Below are 12,002 nucleotides of genomic sequence, written 5' to 3' on the forward strand. Positions count from 1 at the left end.
TTACTTAAAAACAAAAAAAAAACAGAAATTAACATTGTTTTAATCCACACCTACCTTAGCCACAGGAGCCGCATGCAACAGGGGTTCACTTTCCCTGCAGCTACTGTAATTGTTATTGTGATATCTACCATTCGCATGCTCCCTCTTAACCATGTTATTATAGTTCTCCAGATGCCCGTAGTTTTCTCGAATATTATAATTATCACGATTAGTGCTTGCATTCAAACTAGGATTCTCGGTAATATTGAAGGTTTCACGCATCACCACCATTGGCTGCTGCAATTGTGCCCTGATAAGTTGGGGCTGTTGTTGCTGCTGTTGCATATGATGATAGTTATTGTGGAGTTGCTGTTGATATTGGTGATCTCTGCCACCGTTGTTGTAGTTGCCTCCATTGGATCCGTTGGCTCCATTATTATGGCCATTCTCACGGATATTCGGCAGACCACCATTGGCAATGAAATTCGCCTGTTTGTGATACTTTTGATAGCGATGTGCCAGCAGCTGCTGTTGTAACTGAACATGTTGCTGCTCATCAAGCTGGAATTGTTGCATCAATGGTTGTTGCATCTGAGAAGGTTGAGGTGAGTGTTGCTGATTGATGCACATATTGGGGGCATCTATGTTATTGTACGCGTAGTTTTCTTTCTTGATATTGTAGGCGTCATTGTTCATGTTGATATGATAGTTGCTATCATTGAATTGTGATTGCTTTTGATAGTACTCCGTGGGATGGGCATGCATCTGCATTGGGGTCGTTGTTTGAGTTGGTTGTGGCGCAATGGCCTGAATTGATTGTGATGATGTGGTTGTTTGTTGTTGGGATTGTTGTGACTGTTGTTGTTGTTGCTGGTGCTGTTGTTGTTGTTGGGATGGTAGGTTATTGCTTTGGATTGTGCGGTTTGAGAGCATTGCGTTACGCACTTCGCCGTTGTTGTTTGCATAATCCCATAAAAAGTAAGTAACCATGTCACCTTTACCTTTGACATTTATTTGACCACGACATCTAAAAACAAACGATAGAATTTATTAAATGTCGTCAAATTTTTTACTTATATCGACAAACCTAAATTCGAAATGTGATCCTTGTAAGCTATCAACAACTTCCTGGGTAACTTGAGTGTAACCAGGAATTCCTGTGGAATCCATTCGACTAGCGACGTTCACAGTATTACCCCAAATATCATATTGTGGCTTCCTAGCACCAATTACTCCTGCCACAACTGGTCCGATATTCAAACCTTTTTGTAAGAAGAAGAAATGCGTCATTAAGAAAGTTATGACTTTTAATTGAAAGCGAGAGTTGATATTACCAATTTTCAACATAAAATTGTTATACGAGTGACTGTTGATTTCTTGAAGAGCCAATCTCATAGCCTTTACATACTCGACAAGGGCTGTCATATGTCTTCGAATGGAATTTGGATCAGTTGGATTCATTTTGAATTCTGTAAAAGTTTGATGATTGTAAAAAAGTGACTTTGATGAACTGATAGATTTGAATTACCTGGTAGAAGACCTACAGCTGCCATATAAGTGCTTCCGACAGTCTTAATCTTATCAATCCCTTGGAAACGATCTTCTTTTAATAGCTAGAAGAGAAAACAGCAAAATTTAAGTTTAAAATTATCAAAATGAAAGTATTTTAAATACAAACCTCATCGAAATCAGCAATAATTTCATTTAATAATCTCAAACATTCTAATCCTTGATCTGAACCATCTAACTCCGTATAGAATTCATGGAAATTCGGCACCGATGCAAACATTACACCAACTTTAGCATAACTTTGATGATATAATTCCTGTCCGGGGTTACCCTAGAAAAATTAGCAAAACCAGACTTCTAAAATGATTAACTTCGCTTAGGGGTAATAAGTTTTGGAACACAGAACAATTCTCGACTTTTGTATACGTTTTACGTACGGGCAAACCATATAATATTGACGTGAAGAGAAGGATACAAAAGAGACAACGTACTTTACTCATAGACAGGACACAAGAAATAAGAAGATCAGTGTAAATATACATATAGAATATATAGATATAAATTCATAGATTGAAGAATAGTTTAGTGAAGAATAAAGGTGAAATTATAAATTTTAAGTCTTCAGTTGTGAATAATTGTTTTCATTTTTTGAAGAATAAGAAGAAGCTTCTTTAGTTGCTTTTTGCTGTTTTTGCATTTTTGTAATTTGTTGTTACTCTTATTGTGCGGTGTTATTTTTATATCCACTTATCCATGGTTAAGTGTTGCTTTGCTCAACTTGTTGCAGCTACTGTGACTAAATTTGCTTTCAAAAATACTAATTTTTTGAAATTTATTTTTGATTAATTAAAAGTGCAAATAAAATTCAATAAAGACTAAAACTAGAAAGAAAATGAAAAGCTTTTATTATGAATAAGGATTATTATGGTGTCTCCTTACCAACTACTGGCTCACTGGGGCGTATTAGCATCATTTTTTTAAACAGGATTTATGATATTTAGGCTGAAACTTTTTTTGATTTCGAAAGTAAATCCAAATAGCATTATTTTTTTAACAGAATTTATGTTATTAGGATGAAACAATTTTTGGTTTCGAAAGTAAATCCAAATATAACACATACATCAATACGTTTTTGACAAAAATTCAATGTCATTATAAAGTGTGCCATTAAGTGATAAAAAATATATTATTCAAATTGCCGCCTCCGAAAGATTCGCATCATTTTAGTTGATTTGGGTGATAACGCGGCCATAACTTAAGTTATATTGATTTGAAGTGCGTCTAAAGTTAGAAGACTCATCACCATCGGCTCGACAACCAGAATCAGGTTCTGTCATACAACAAGTCTCGTCATTTATAACGATTGCGAGTCGACGCTACGCTATCCCGTTGCGCACCCCTAGGTTCGCGCGTTCTGATCTAGGCCATCTCTCCAGTGTAAAAATGGTCTGCCAAGCTGTCATCTACCTTAAAATAAGCTTTCCAAGCTGGTTCCTCTTTACTCACACAAGCTAGGTGTCCAGCCCACCGGAATCTACCGAAATCTATGATTTGTCCTAATATCAGCTTGAAGGGAAATTGCATACAGTTTATGACTGTAGAGTCTCCGGAATCCAGTCAGGAGATTATTCCCGCAAATTCGATCTTTTGCGTAGCTCCACAATCACACTATATTGATAGCCCATTGACTTCACTAAAATAGGAATATGTGGACAGGGAACTTCTTACGAATTAGATCCATATTTAGTGGTGTTTGGGGCTTGGTGTTTCAACTTGTTGAGAGCTTATATTGTTCACATGTCTTGTTTCTTAATCGCCGGCTAAAAAATAAACGGTTATCACTTGACAATATCGCTCCAAAATCACTTTAAACGTCTGATTATTCCCCTTTTTTAAGACACATGGACTAAAGGTGCCCTTTGAAATGTGAACTTTATAAGTATAGGGTTGCAAATTAAAATCCAAACTATGCCACAGGGTGGTGTACAATGCGTTTTATTGCTACGAATACCAAGATATCCATAAATTCGGGTCAACAAACACTTAACAACTTATGTAACACTTCCACTCTCTTCAATATAAGCCTGAACACTTTTACCGATTTGCGTATTGGGCAGGTTAACGAAAAGTGTCCACGTTTGCAACATTACTTTATAGTAAGTTATAATAATGTTATCGTATTTTCGACTGTTAAGCAATCCATTATCAAGAAATTCCAAAAATTCAACTAACATTATGGAACTTCTTATAGTAGCTCAGTTTGACAGATGTTAAATGACAGCGTTACTTGAGATAAATGACATAACAAATGTGTATAGAAGCACAGTAAAACAGATTAGTTCACTGAGGCGTATACGCGTTTTTTTTTATTAATTCAATTTCTGAAATTTGTTCTACTGTCTTTCTTTAGGGCAACATTGAAAATATGCATGTAATATGCATGATTTCGTTCCAAATTATAAATTCAGAAGCACGCCTGCAACGGTCAATTCCTTAATTCCAATTGTCAATGAAATGGGCGCCAGGTATCCATCGTTCATTATTGGTTTTCATCTTATCTATCCACATCAAAGCAGCTCCTTTGCTGTGGCCACTGAATGTAGACCCGTTAAGGTTTTTAACTGCGTGGTCTGAATTTTTGATAGCAGGAAACATTTGTCGCTTGTTACACTTGCTGTTTGACTCGTGGAACCATCTCTTGGCTCATTGAAACAACATTCTTTGTAATAAATTCAAACTGTTTCTAAAAGTTCTTCTTTGGTGAACTTGGCCATGATGAAAAAAATGTTTTTACTGAATATTTTCGCATTGACAATTTGGTACTTCATCTAAAGTTGCGTTCACACTAAAAGTTAAAAAACGTCAAGTCCAAATCGAGACTCTCATAGAGACACAAAATAATCCTTATTCGTGCAATTTAATAAATTTAATAATACTTTAAATAAAAATTATCTATATAAACAAATCACACAAACACAACAAAATATTATTAATTTTTTTAAATAAATTAAATTCAGCTAAAAATATACAGCTTTTCACACACACATACAAACGCACACACACACCATCATGATAAACTACTTCTCTATTCACCATATTATTATTGCGGAACTGAGCATCAAGAAAATGTGCAGCCACATGAGCTGGCAGCAAATTGTGCAAAATTCTCTTGTTCGACTCCTGTAATACGTCCATTTCCTTTTTCTCTTGCGATGCCTGTAACTGCCATAAAAAGTCCAAACGGGCTGTCCACTCCACTAAACGGCCATGAACTAAAATTGCGATCATGAAGATGAAAATCCTTGCTAATGATACCAAATGGAGCGGAATTGAGGCGCTGCACATCATCATCGTCGTCATCATGAAAATGAAAAGGGGTGTCATCATCAACATTATTTACATCGTCAATATTTATATGCAAGTTGGGTGTATGTAGAAAGCAAGAGTATATAAACCACATAAAGTAATTTTGTGGCGCATAAAAATAAAGACATAAACAACAAAAAAAAAGGACGAAAGGAAGAAAGAAGGAAGGACGATGGCGGGCGGGATGTTTTAAAAAAAATACAGCTTATAAGGAAAATATACACATAGATACGTACTTGACACGATTATCATAGCATTCGAAGATATTGATATGCGATAGCTCAATGTAGAGCGCATAAATGGTACCCATGATGATGATGAGCAATGATTTGAAGATTATTGGAAGCCTGCAAAGAATATGAAGAAAAATAATATAAGAAATAATTTGTATTTGGTAAAAATTAAAGAAATAAAATAAGGTAATAATAATAAATTCTACCTATGTTAGAGTCCTTGGAAATGAACATTTACCCACTTAACGACTTGGAAGTTTGAATAAAGCTGTCTATACAAATTTATCAAAGATAAAATTTACGTACTTAGCATAAATTGTAAATCAAAGTCAAATTTTCCAAAGTATGCTTCAAGCTCTTGTAGATTTTTATTGCTTCGTATAATTTTAAAATGACATTTATAGGTTGCCTTAAGGACTTTTATTTTATTCAAAAAGGAAAATAAAATTATAAAGAACTTGAATTGAATTTCCTTCGAATTTAATGAGTTTGAAACTCATGTTGATATTTATTATGCAGAGTTTTCAAATAAGTAATTCCATTTTAATATTAAAAAAATAGTTTTTTTAATATTTGTATTTCGTTATAAAGAAGAAGGTATGGCATTTACAATGAAATATCAAACGCCTTTAACTTTCACGCGGTGTCAAAATTAAGAAGTCTAAAGTTTCTTCAAAAAAATAACCCAAGTAGGGCAACTTTTCACGCAAAACGACATTTGTTTCGTTGTTGGTGTGGCGCGCATTTTTATATTGAATTTTTATTAATTTTAATATATTTTTCAAATTTGTTGTTCAAATTTTAGAAATGGCAAAGTTTTTACATGTCAAATTTCCAAATAGTGGTTTATTTTAAATAAAACCTCTAAGTGAGAAACTCATTTTTTCATACTAAACAAATTAAACAAACTAAATATTAGCTGTCACAATCACCAGCTAGCTTTTAAAATATTCACGAAGGTGTTGACATTAAAAACTATTAAGGCGATTCATTTTGAAGCTCATTAGTTTATCTTGTTCTGAATTGTTATTTAAATGGTGACAAAAAAAGATTGGAATCGAAACCAAATTATTAAATGTCAAAATAAGCCTCATTTAAAGGGTATTTAAATGTTGTCTTTTAAGGAATTGTTTCCTTAATAGAATCAAAGCCATTTCTTAGCAAATAAACAAAACTTAAAAGAAGCTTCAAGAAGTTTAAAATTCAACTCAAAAATGAATCAAACCTAGTTTGACGTATTTTGCATAGAAAATTTTAAATCCGAAAACAACATTCAAACACCTTGAAGAAAAATTGGGTATAACACGAAAACTAATTTTGACAGATGTCAAAAATTTTAAATCCATTAAAAATTCATTTGCAAATTAAAGATTAATTATTTAAAATATAAAAATAAATTAAGTTACCCAACATACTTTATGCACTTAAATTCGTAAAAAGAGATATTTTAAAGAGTCGGGTTAAAATACTCTCACCAAAAAAAAAACTACAAAAAAGTAAGCGACCGGGAAAACAACTAATTTTTCACACAATAATACTGTCTTGTTGCTGTTCTTTGAAAATTTGTTTTAAAATTTTATAACTCACAGCAAAAGCGAGCAATTTATTTAATATATTTGAATTTCTATCAATCAGGATTTGGTTAAATTTTGTATTTTTTCGTAAAATTGGACTGTTTTAGGAGGGTCCGCGAACAGTCCTATTGTAAATGATTCATTAAGCAAAAAAAACATAAAAATAGAGTCTTCTTTCTATATTAATAAACGTTAACAATTTTTCATTACTTTTAGATAGTTGGTTCAACTTTTAACCATTTTATTCACTACACTAGTGTCAAAACTTAACCATGGTAGAAAATTAACATTTTAAGGCATTTCCGCACCGAAGTGGACTGGAGGTTACAGACAACTTAAATTTCGAACAACTTACCTTAAAAACACCGAAACAGAAAGAAAAGCAAACGAAGCAGACAATGAAACATATTGTGGCAAAGAACACTTCCTGTGAGCAGCATTTTGATGAGCCAACATGAGCAAATCTTCTTCTGGAGTTGGTATTGTTGTTATATTACTCGAACAAGGATGATCCGAAACACAAGTAAACTTAAAAAAGAAAAGAAATGGAATTGTATACACAAAACTCAAAAATAGAACTAAATTTTCAAAACATACCACATTAACCTGACCAACCGAATAGATGAGTACAATTGTAAAAACGGTGATAGCCAATCGCAATGTAAAACTCTCCGATAAATCCCAAGCAATCCACTTAAGCCTCACAGCCAACAGCAACATAAGAATTGCACTAACCCAAATGAAGGCAGTCAAAAACAACAACAGCAATATCAGAGTCCTTGGAAGGGCAGTAACTTGAAGTGCTGCCCCCAATATCAAAAGCAACAAACTACAACCCATTGCAGTAGTGAATCCCAAGTCGAAATCCTTATGATATTCCCGTTCCTTATCGCTTTCGCGGAAACGCAACGTAAATCTATCCACCAAAATTGACTTCTCTCTGTCAACGGATCTGGCATTGATGGCTTGTGATAGAAATCGATTCACACGATTCGTGGGTTGATGATGAACACCCGAATGACGTTTCCGAAAAGGACATTTAAATCGGTCAGTGACTTTTGTCTGGAAAGATTTGAAAGAGTTTCAAAAAAACAAAAACACAAATACATTAGGATGAAATTGTTTAAAAGAAGGTGAATAGTTGTGTTAAGTTTATTTTTGAAAAAAAAACTAATATTATGTACATTATGTAGTAAAGTTTATTTATAAATTGAAGTGGTAACAAAAATGTATTTAGGAAAATTAATTAACAAGAGAATAATATTTCTAAAATAAATTGCATTTCTGAAATGTATGTACATGCTTTTATTATGACTTAACATTCAAAAAGAAAATGTCGAGCTCAAATATGTTGCGATTTTCGATCAATGAACAATGATATCGACGAAAGATTTTCAATGTATGTTAATGATTTTTGCTAAAACCAAACATTCTATTGACCTTTTCAAATCGTTTCATATCAGCTATACAAAAAATGGTATTGAAGTTATATGTACATCAGGAGATAAAAGTGTAAGTATAGAAATAAGAGTGTTAAAAAATCATTATTGGAATATTTTTTTTATAATATTTTTAGTTTTTATTTAGAAATGTTTTGCAGAAATGTTCAGCTCAGTTAGTGTTTATAACCCAAAAGGAGTAAAATATAGTTTCGCCAATCATTCAATTGGCAACCTTAAACGAGTTATTCATAAAATATCACTTAATTATTCTTAAAGCATAGTACATACTTCCTCGTGAAGTGAACGTTCGCCAGTGGAGAAAGTGAACTTTTGACATTGCTCACTGGTACACACTTGTGAGTACACGTTGTGAACATTTGACCAACAGTTCCCGTACATTTTGCACGTGAATTGCCCGTGAACAAAAACACTCCACTTTGTTCTCCACTCAGCTTCACGAGCAAGTTCACGGGTGAACCAAAAACTGAAATTTGTATGGGTTCACGAGATGGTACACAAGTATGTACTAGGCCTAATACTGCAAAAGTCAAAAATTCTTCACGGTGTAAAGCAGCATTCACATGAGCGCGACCAACGAACGACGAATTACTTACAAAATGTGAGTTTATATACGTTTGAAGACATATTTCCACACAAATTCTTAACAAAACGATAGCAACATAGTTTCTATTTGATTTATGATGCATACTTTTACTTTTCAATATCATATATTAATAAATTTAAGGAAACAAATACATTTGTCGCGAAAAAATTGAAGTTGATACGAACTGTCAAACTTTATTCGCGTTCCACATTATCCACACTCCCAACGAATAAAATAATCGCGCGCATTTAACCTAAAAAATCATTCTTGTTTTGGTTTCCGTGGTCAAAGTCAAACTTTATTCGCGACGAATTAAAAACTCTCATTTGAAAAAAATGTCAAAATCGACGAATATTTCTTCATTTGTTGGTCGTTGGTCGTGCTCATGTGAATAAAGCTTAAAGGGCCTTGCACATGAGAGCGAACAACGAATGAACGAATGGACGAACAAACGTGATTTTACACATTTCAAAAAGTCAATTTCAAACAAAAACACATTTAAATTATGAGAATCCAATAGACACATTTTGTTCTCTAAAACAAGACAATTTTGCTAAAACAATTTGGTAGTGACGAATTGCAGTGTGGTTGCTGCGAACTGTCAAACTTATTCACGTTCCACATACCATCCACACTGCAACGAATAAATTGTAAAGGGTGATTAAAAATTGAAAATTAATCGCTGTCTGCGAATAGAAATAAATCTAATGTGAAAGAAAAGTCAAAATATGCGAATATCCACATTTCGCAGTTCCTAGCCCATGTGCAAGATGCTTAAGTACTGTAATTTTTTGAAGTTACTCATTTTTGACGTTCTACCATTTCTATTTTCCGCGCGTTAAATGGGGAAAGAGGCAGACATTTCAATTTTTGTTTGAATGTTGGAACTAGTTAAACGTTTACACTGAGTCCATTCACAAAGCTAGTCACTATGTAGTCAAAATTCAAATAGCTTTGTGAATGCTAGTCAATCCGGAACAGTTATATTAATGACAAGTAGAAATACATACAAAAAGAAACATTTGTGTTTTCAGAACTTTATATACTTTTTTTTTTCTTTTTAAATTCAATAAAACCAAATAGAAGATATAATATGATTGATTTATATTTGTAATTAAATACTGAAAGATTCATTTCATTTTGAATTCTTGTGTCCTTACCGAGCAGCTGATTGTGAAATGTCAATGTAGCCTAAATTTGTACACTACGTCGGAGGGAAAATTTCAACTACTTTTGTAGTTGGATTTAGCCAATCAGAATCCCTTGACTACGTAGCCACTAGCTTCGTGAATGCGACCAATGGCTGCGTTCAAATTCAGACAGATAGGGCACACGGAAATTTTTTTATTGGTTTTGTAAGTACAAATTAATAGCTGGCCTGTCAAAACAGAAATCCAAAGATATCCTTAAAATGTTTATATTTTTTGGACAAATTATTAAGAGTATCCATTGAACATTGTCTTCCAGATTCATTTTTAAACTCGAAATCTAGATGTCTGTCTGCTTTTTGTTAAGAACTGAAATTATGTTTCTATTTTTTGACAGCTATCTCAATTTAGCTATCGAACTGGTTCAATAAAAATAGGTATATAAATAACATATTTAGGTATTATTCCTTTTGACATCTGTTTGAATTGTCAAACTATTTGTCACTGTCAAAAAGGTTTCCCAATTATTGCTTGAAGCCAGTAAAGGAAACTGAATAAAGAAGTATTTGATCCTTCGAGAGAAAAATCCTTTATAAAATATTAGTTTAACTTAACATTGAAGTGGCGTCTGTATCTTAGATCCAAAACACCTAGGAGCTTATCAAGTCTATAAGATAAGACACCTAGATGAACTTGTGCTCAATAAATTTTATTATTTTATAATCTACATTTAAAGTGGTTTCGAGTTTCAAGTTTTTTTATTGTATTTATTGTATTTAGATTTTCTTTTATATGTAGATAAAGGGGTTATTATAATACCCTTCATATGTTTACGTTTAAACACAATGCCACCGTTAGGAAAATAGGGTAGGATTTGAGGGTAGATACCGGTGCACATTGGCCTTAAAATTTTGAATATTACAATGGGAGGGAAAACAGAGTTCCGTAAATCATTCCACATTCTCGATGTGTTTTAAAAAAAAAAACATATCATTACTTCACATCGCAACCGAAATTAAGCTCAAAGGTAAACTGATGAGCATGTGAGAATTACTGCTGAATTATTTGAAGGGGTGAGCTGAAGCCGTCTAATTAAAAAAAAATGGTAAAATTACGAAAGACATAAAACACTGTGGCCGTGTTCAAGTGATGTTAATGTTTCGGTTATAGTTATATAGCCTATCATTTGAAAAGCCCTTTTTTTTTGGATCTTATCCAAAACACTTAAACTTGTTTGAGGGGCACCCAAAGTCAATCAAATCAATATACAGTTTAAATAACAATAATTTCATTGAAATTTAAATCAAATTTCTAAAAAACTTAAAACTCGAAAACATTTTAAAACTAGTTTTGCTTTAAAACTACTTTTGAAGAAATTTAATAATATGGACGTTAAAGTTAGACGATAAACAAACAAAAAAAGCTTCAACCTATTTTTAAAATACGAAATTTAAAGAAGGCCTACGATTGGGGTATATGGAGAACTGTTAGTTGTAAAACAAGCTTACATCCTTTTGGTCTGTGAGGAGTATACGTACATACATATTTTAAAGCAAGATATGTGTATGTACATACATACATATGTACGTATCTCTTTTTATAATTATTTAAATATAGTATTAAGTTGCTTGCAAAAACAATATAAAACTATTAAAATAAAAATATTAACAAAACTCAAGGCCTAAAAAATTAAAAATATAGTTCCCATTATTTTCTCTCTAATAAACAAGACGACTCAGTTATATGAGACCAATTTAAACTTCGAAGCGATACTAAAAACGTTTCGATTTTGACACCAAGATGATACTTACAAACATCTAATCGGGTCTCATCTCGTAAAAGTGCTCTTAGAAAACCAAAATAATATAACTTAAGAAACTTACAAAATAAAATAATATTTCAACTTTAAATATTTGTCATAAGGAATTAAAAAAACATTTACTTAATTTAAGAAAGTACACCTAGTTTCAAAACCATGCATATTTGATTAAAAACATTCAGAACCAATCAAAGCTTTTCTAACTTATTAAATAAAAAATGTTAATTTATAAAATATATAGAATAAATATAATAATAAAACAAGGTAAAGAAATGCTTCCCAATAGGTTAAGATTATCGAATTTACGTTGAAATGCGATATAAAATGT

General features: G+C 32.5%; 1 protein-coding gene across 2 annotated transcripts in view; it reads right to left on the reverse strand.

Moving 5' to 3' along the window:
• LOC129947535 (Ca(2+)/calmodulin-responsive adenylate cyclase) overlaps nucleotides 1–12,002 on the reverse strand; it is a 188,252-nt gene that overhangs the window by 6,482 nt on the left and 169,768 nt on the right. The window contains exons 11-19 of one of the 2 annotated variants that reach the window (XM_056058129.1): nucleotides 7,259–7,723; nucleotides 7,017–7,189; nucleotides 5,091–5,201; nucleotides 4,582–4,825; nucleotides 1,658–1,804; nucleotides 1,508–1,592; nucleotides 1,314–1,448; nucleotides 1,067–1,241; nucleotides 55–1,006 (exon numbers count right to left, since the gene is read on the reverse strand). In XM_056058129.1, coding sequence (XP_055914104.1) covers nucleotides 55–1,006; nucleotides 1,067–1,241; nucleotides 1,314–1,448; nucleotides 1,508–1,592; nucleotides 1,658–1,804; nucleotides 4,582–4,825; nucleotides 5,091–5,201; nucleotides 7,017–7,189; nucleotides 7,259–7,723 — 2,487 coding nt within the window. Of the gene's footprint in view, nucleotides 1–54; nucleotides 1,007–1,066; nucleotides 1,242–1,313; nucleotides 1,449–1,507; nucleotides 1,593–1,657; nucleotides 1,820–4,581; nucleotides 4,826–5,090; nucleotides 5,202–7,016; nucleotides 7,190–7,258; nucleotides 7,724–12,002 lie in introns of both variants that reach the window. The other variant, XM_056058128.1, reaches the window with a different exon arrangement.

The sequence above is a fragment of the Eupeodes corollae genome, chromosome 2, assembly GCF_945859685.1.
Source record: "Eupeodes corollae chromosome 2, idEupCoro1.1, whole genome shotgun sequence".
Classification (NCBI taxonomy): Eukaryota; Metazoa; Arthropoda; class Insecta; order Diptera; family Syrphidae; genus Eupeodes; species Eupeodes corollae.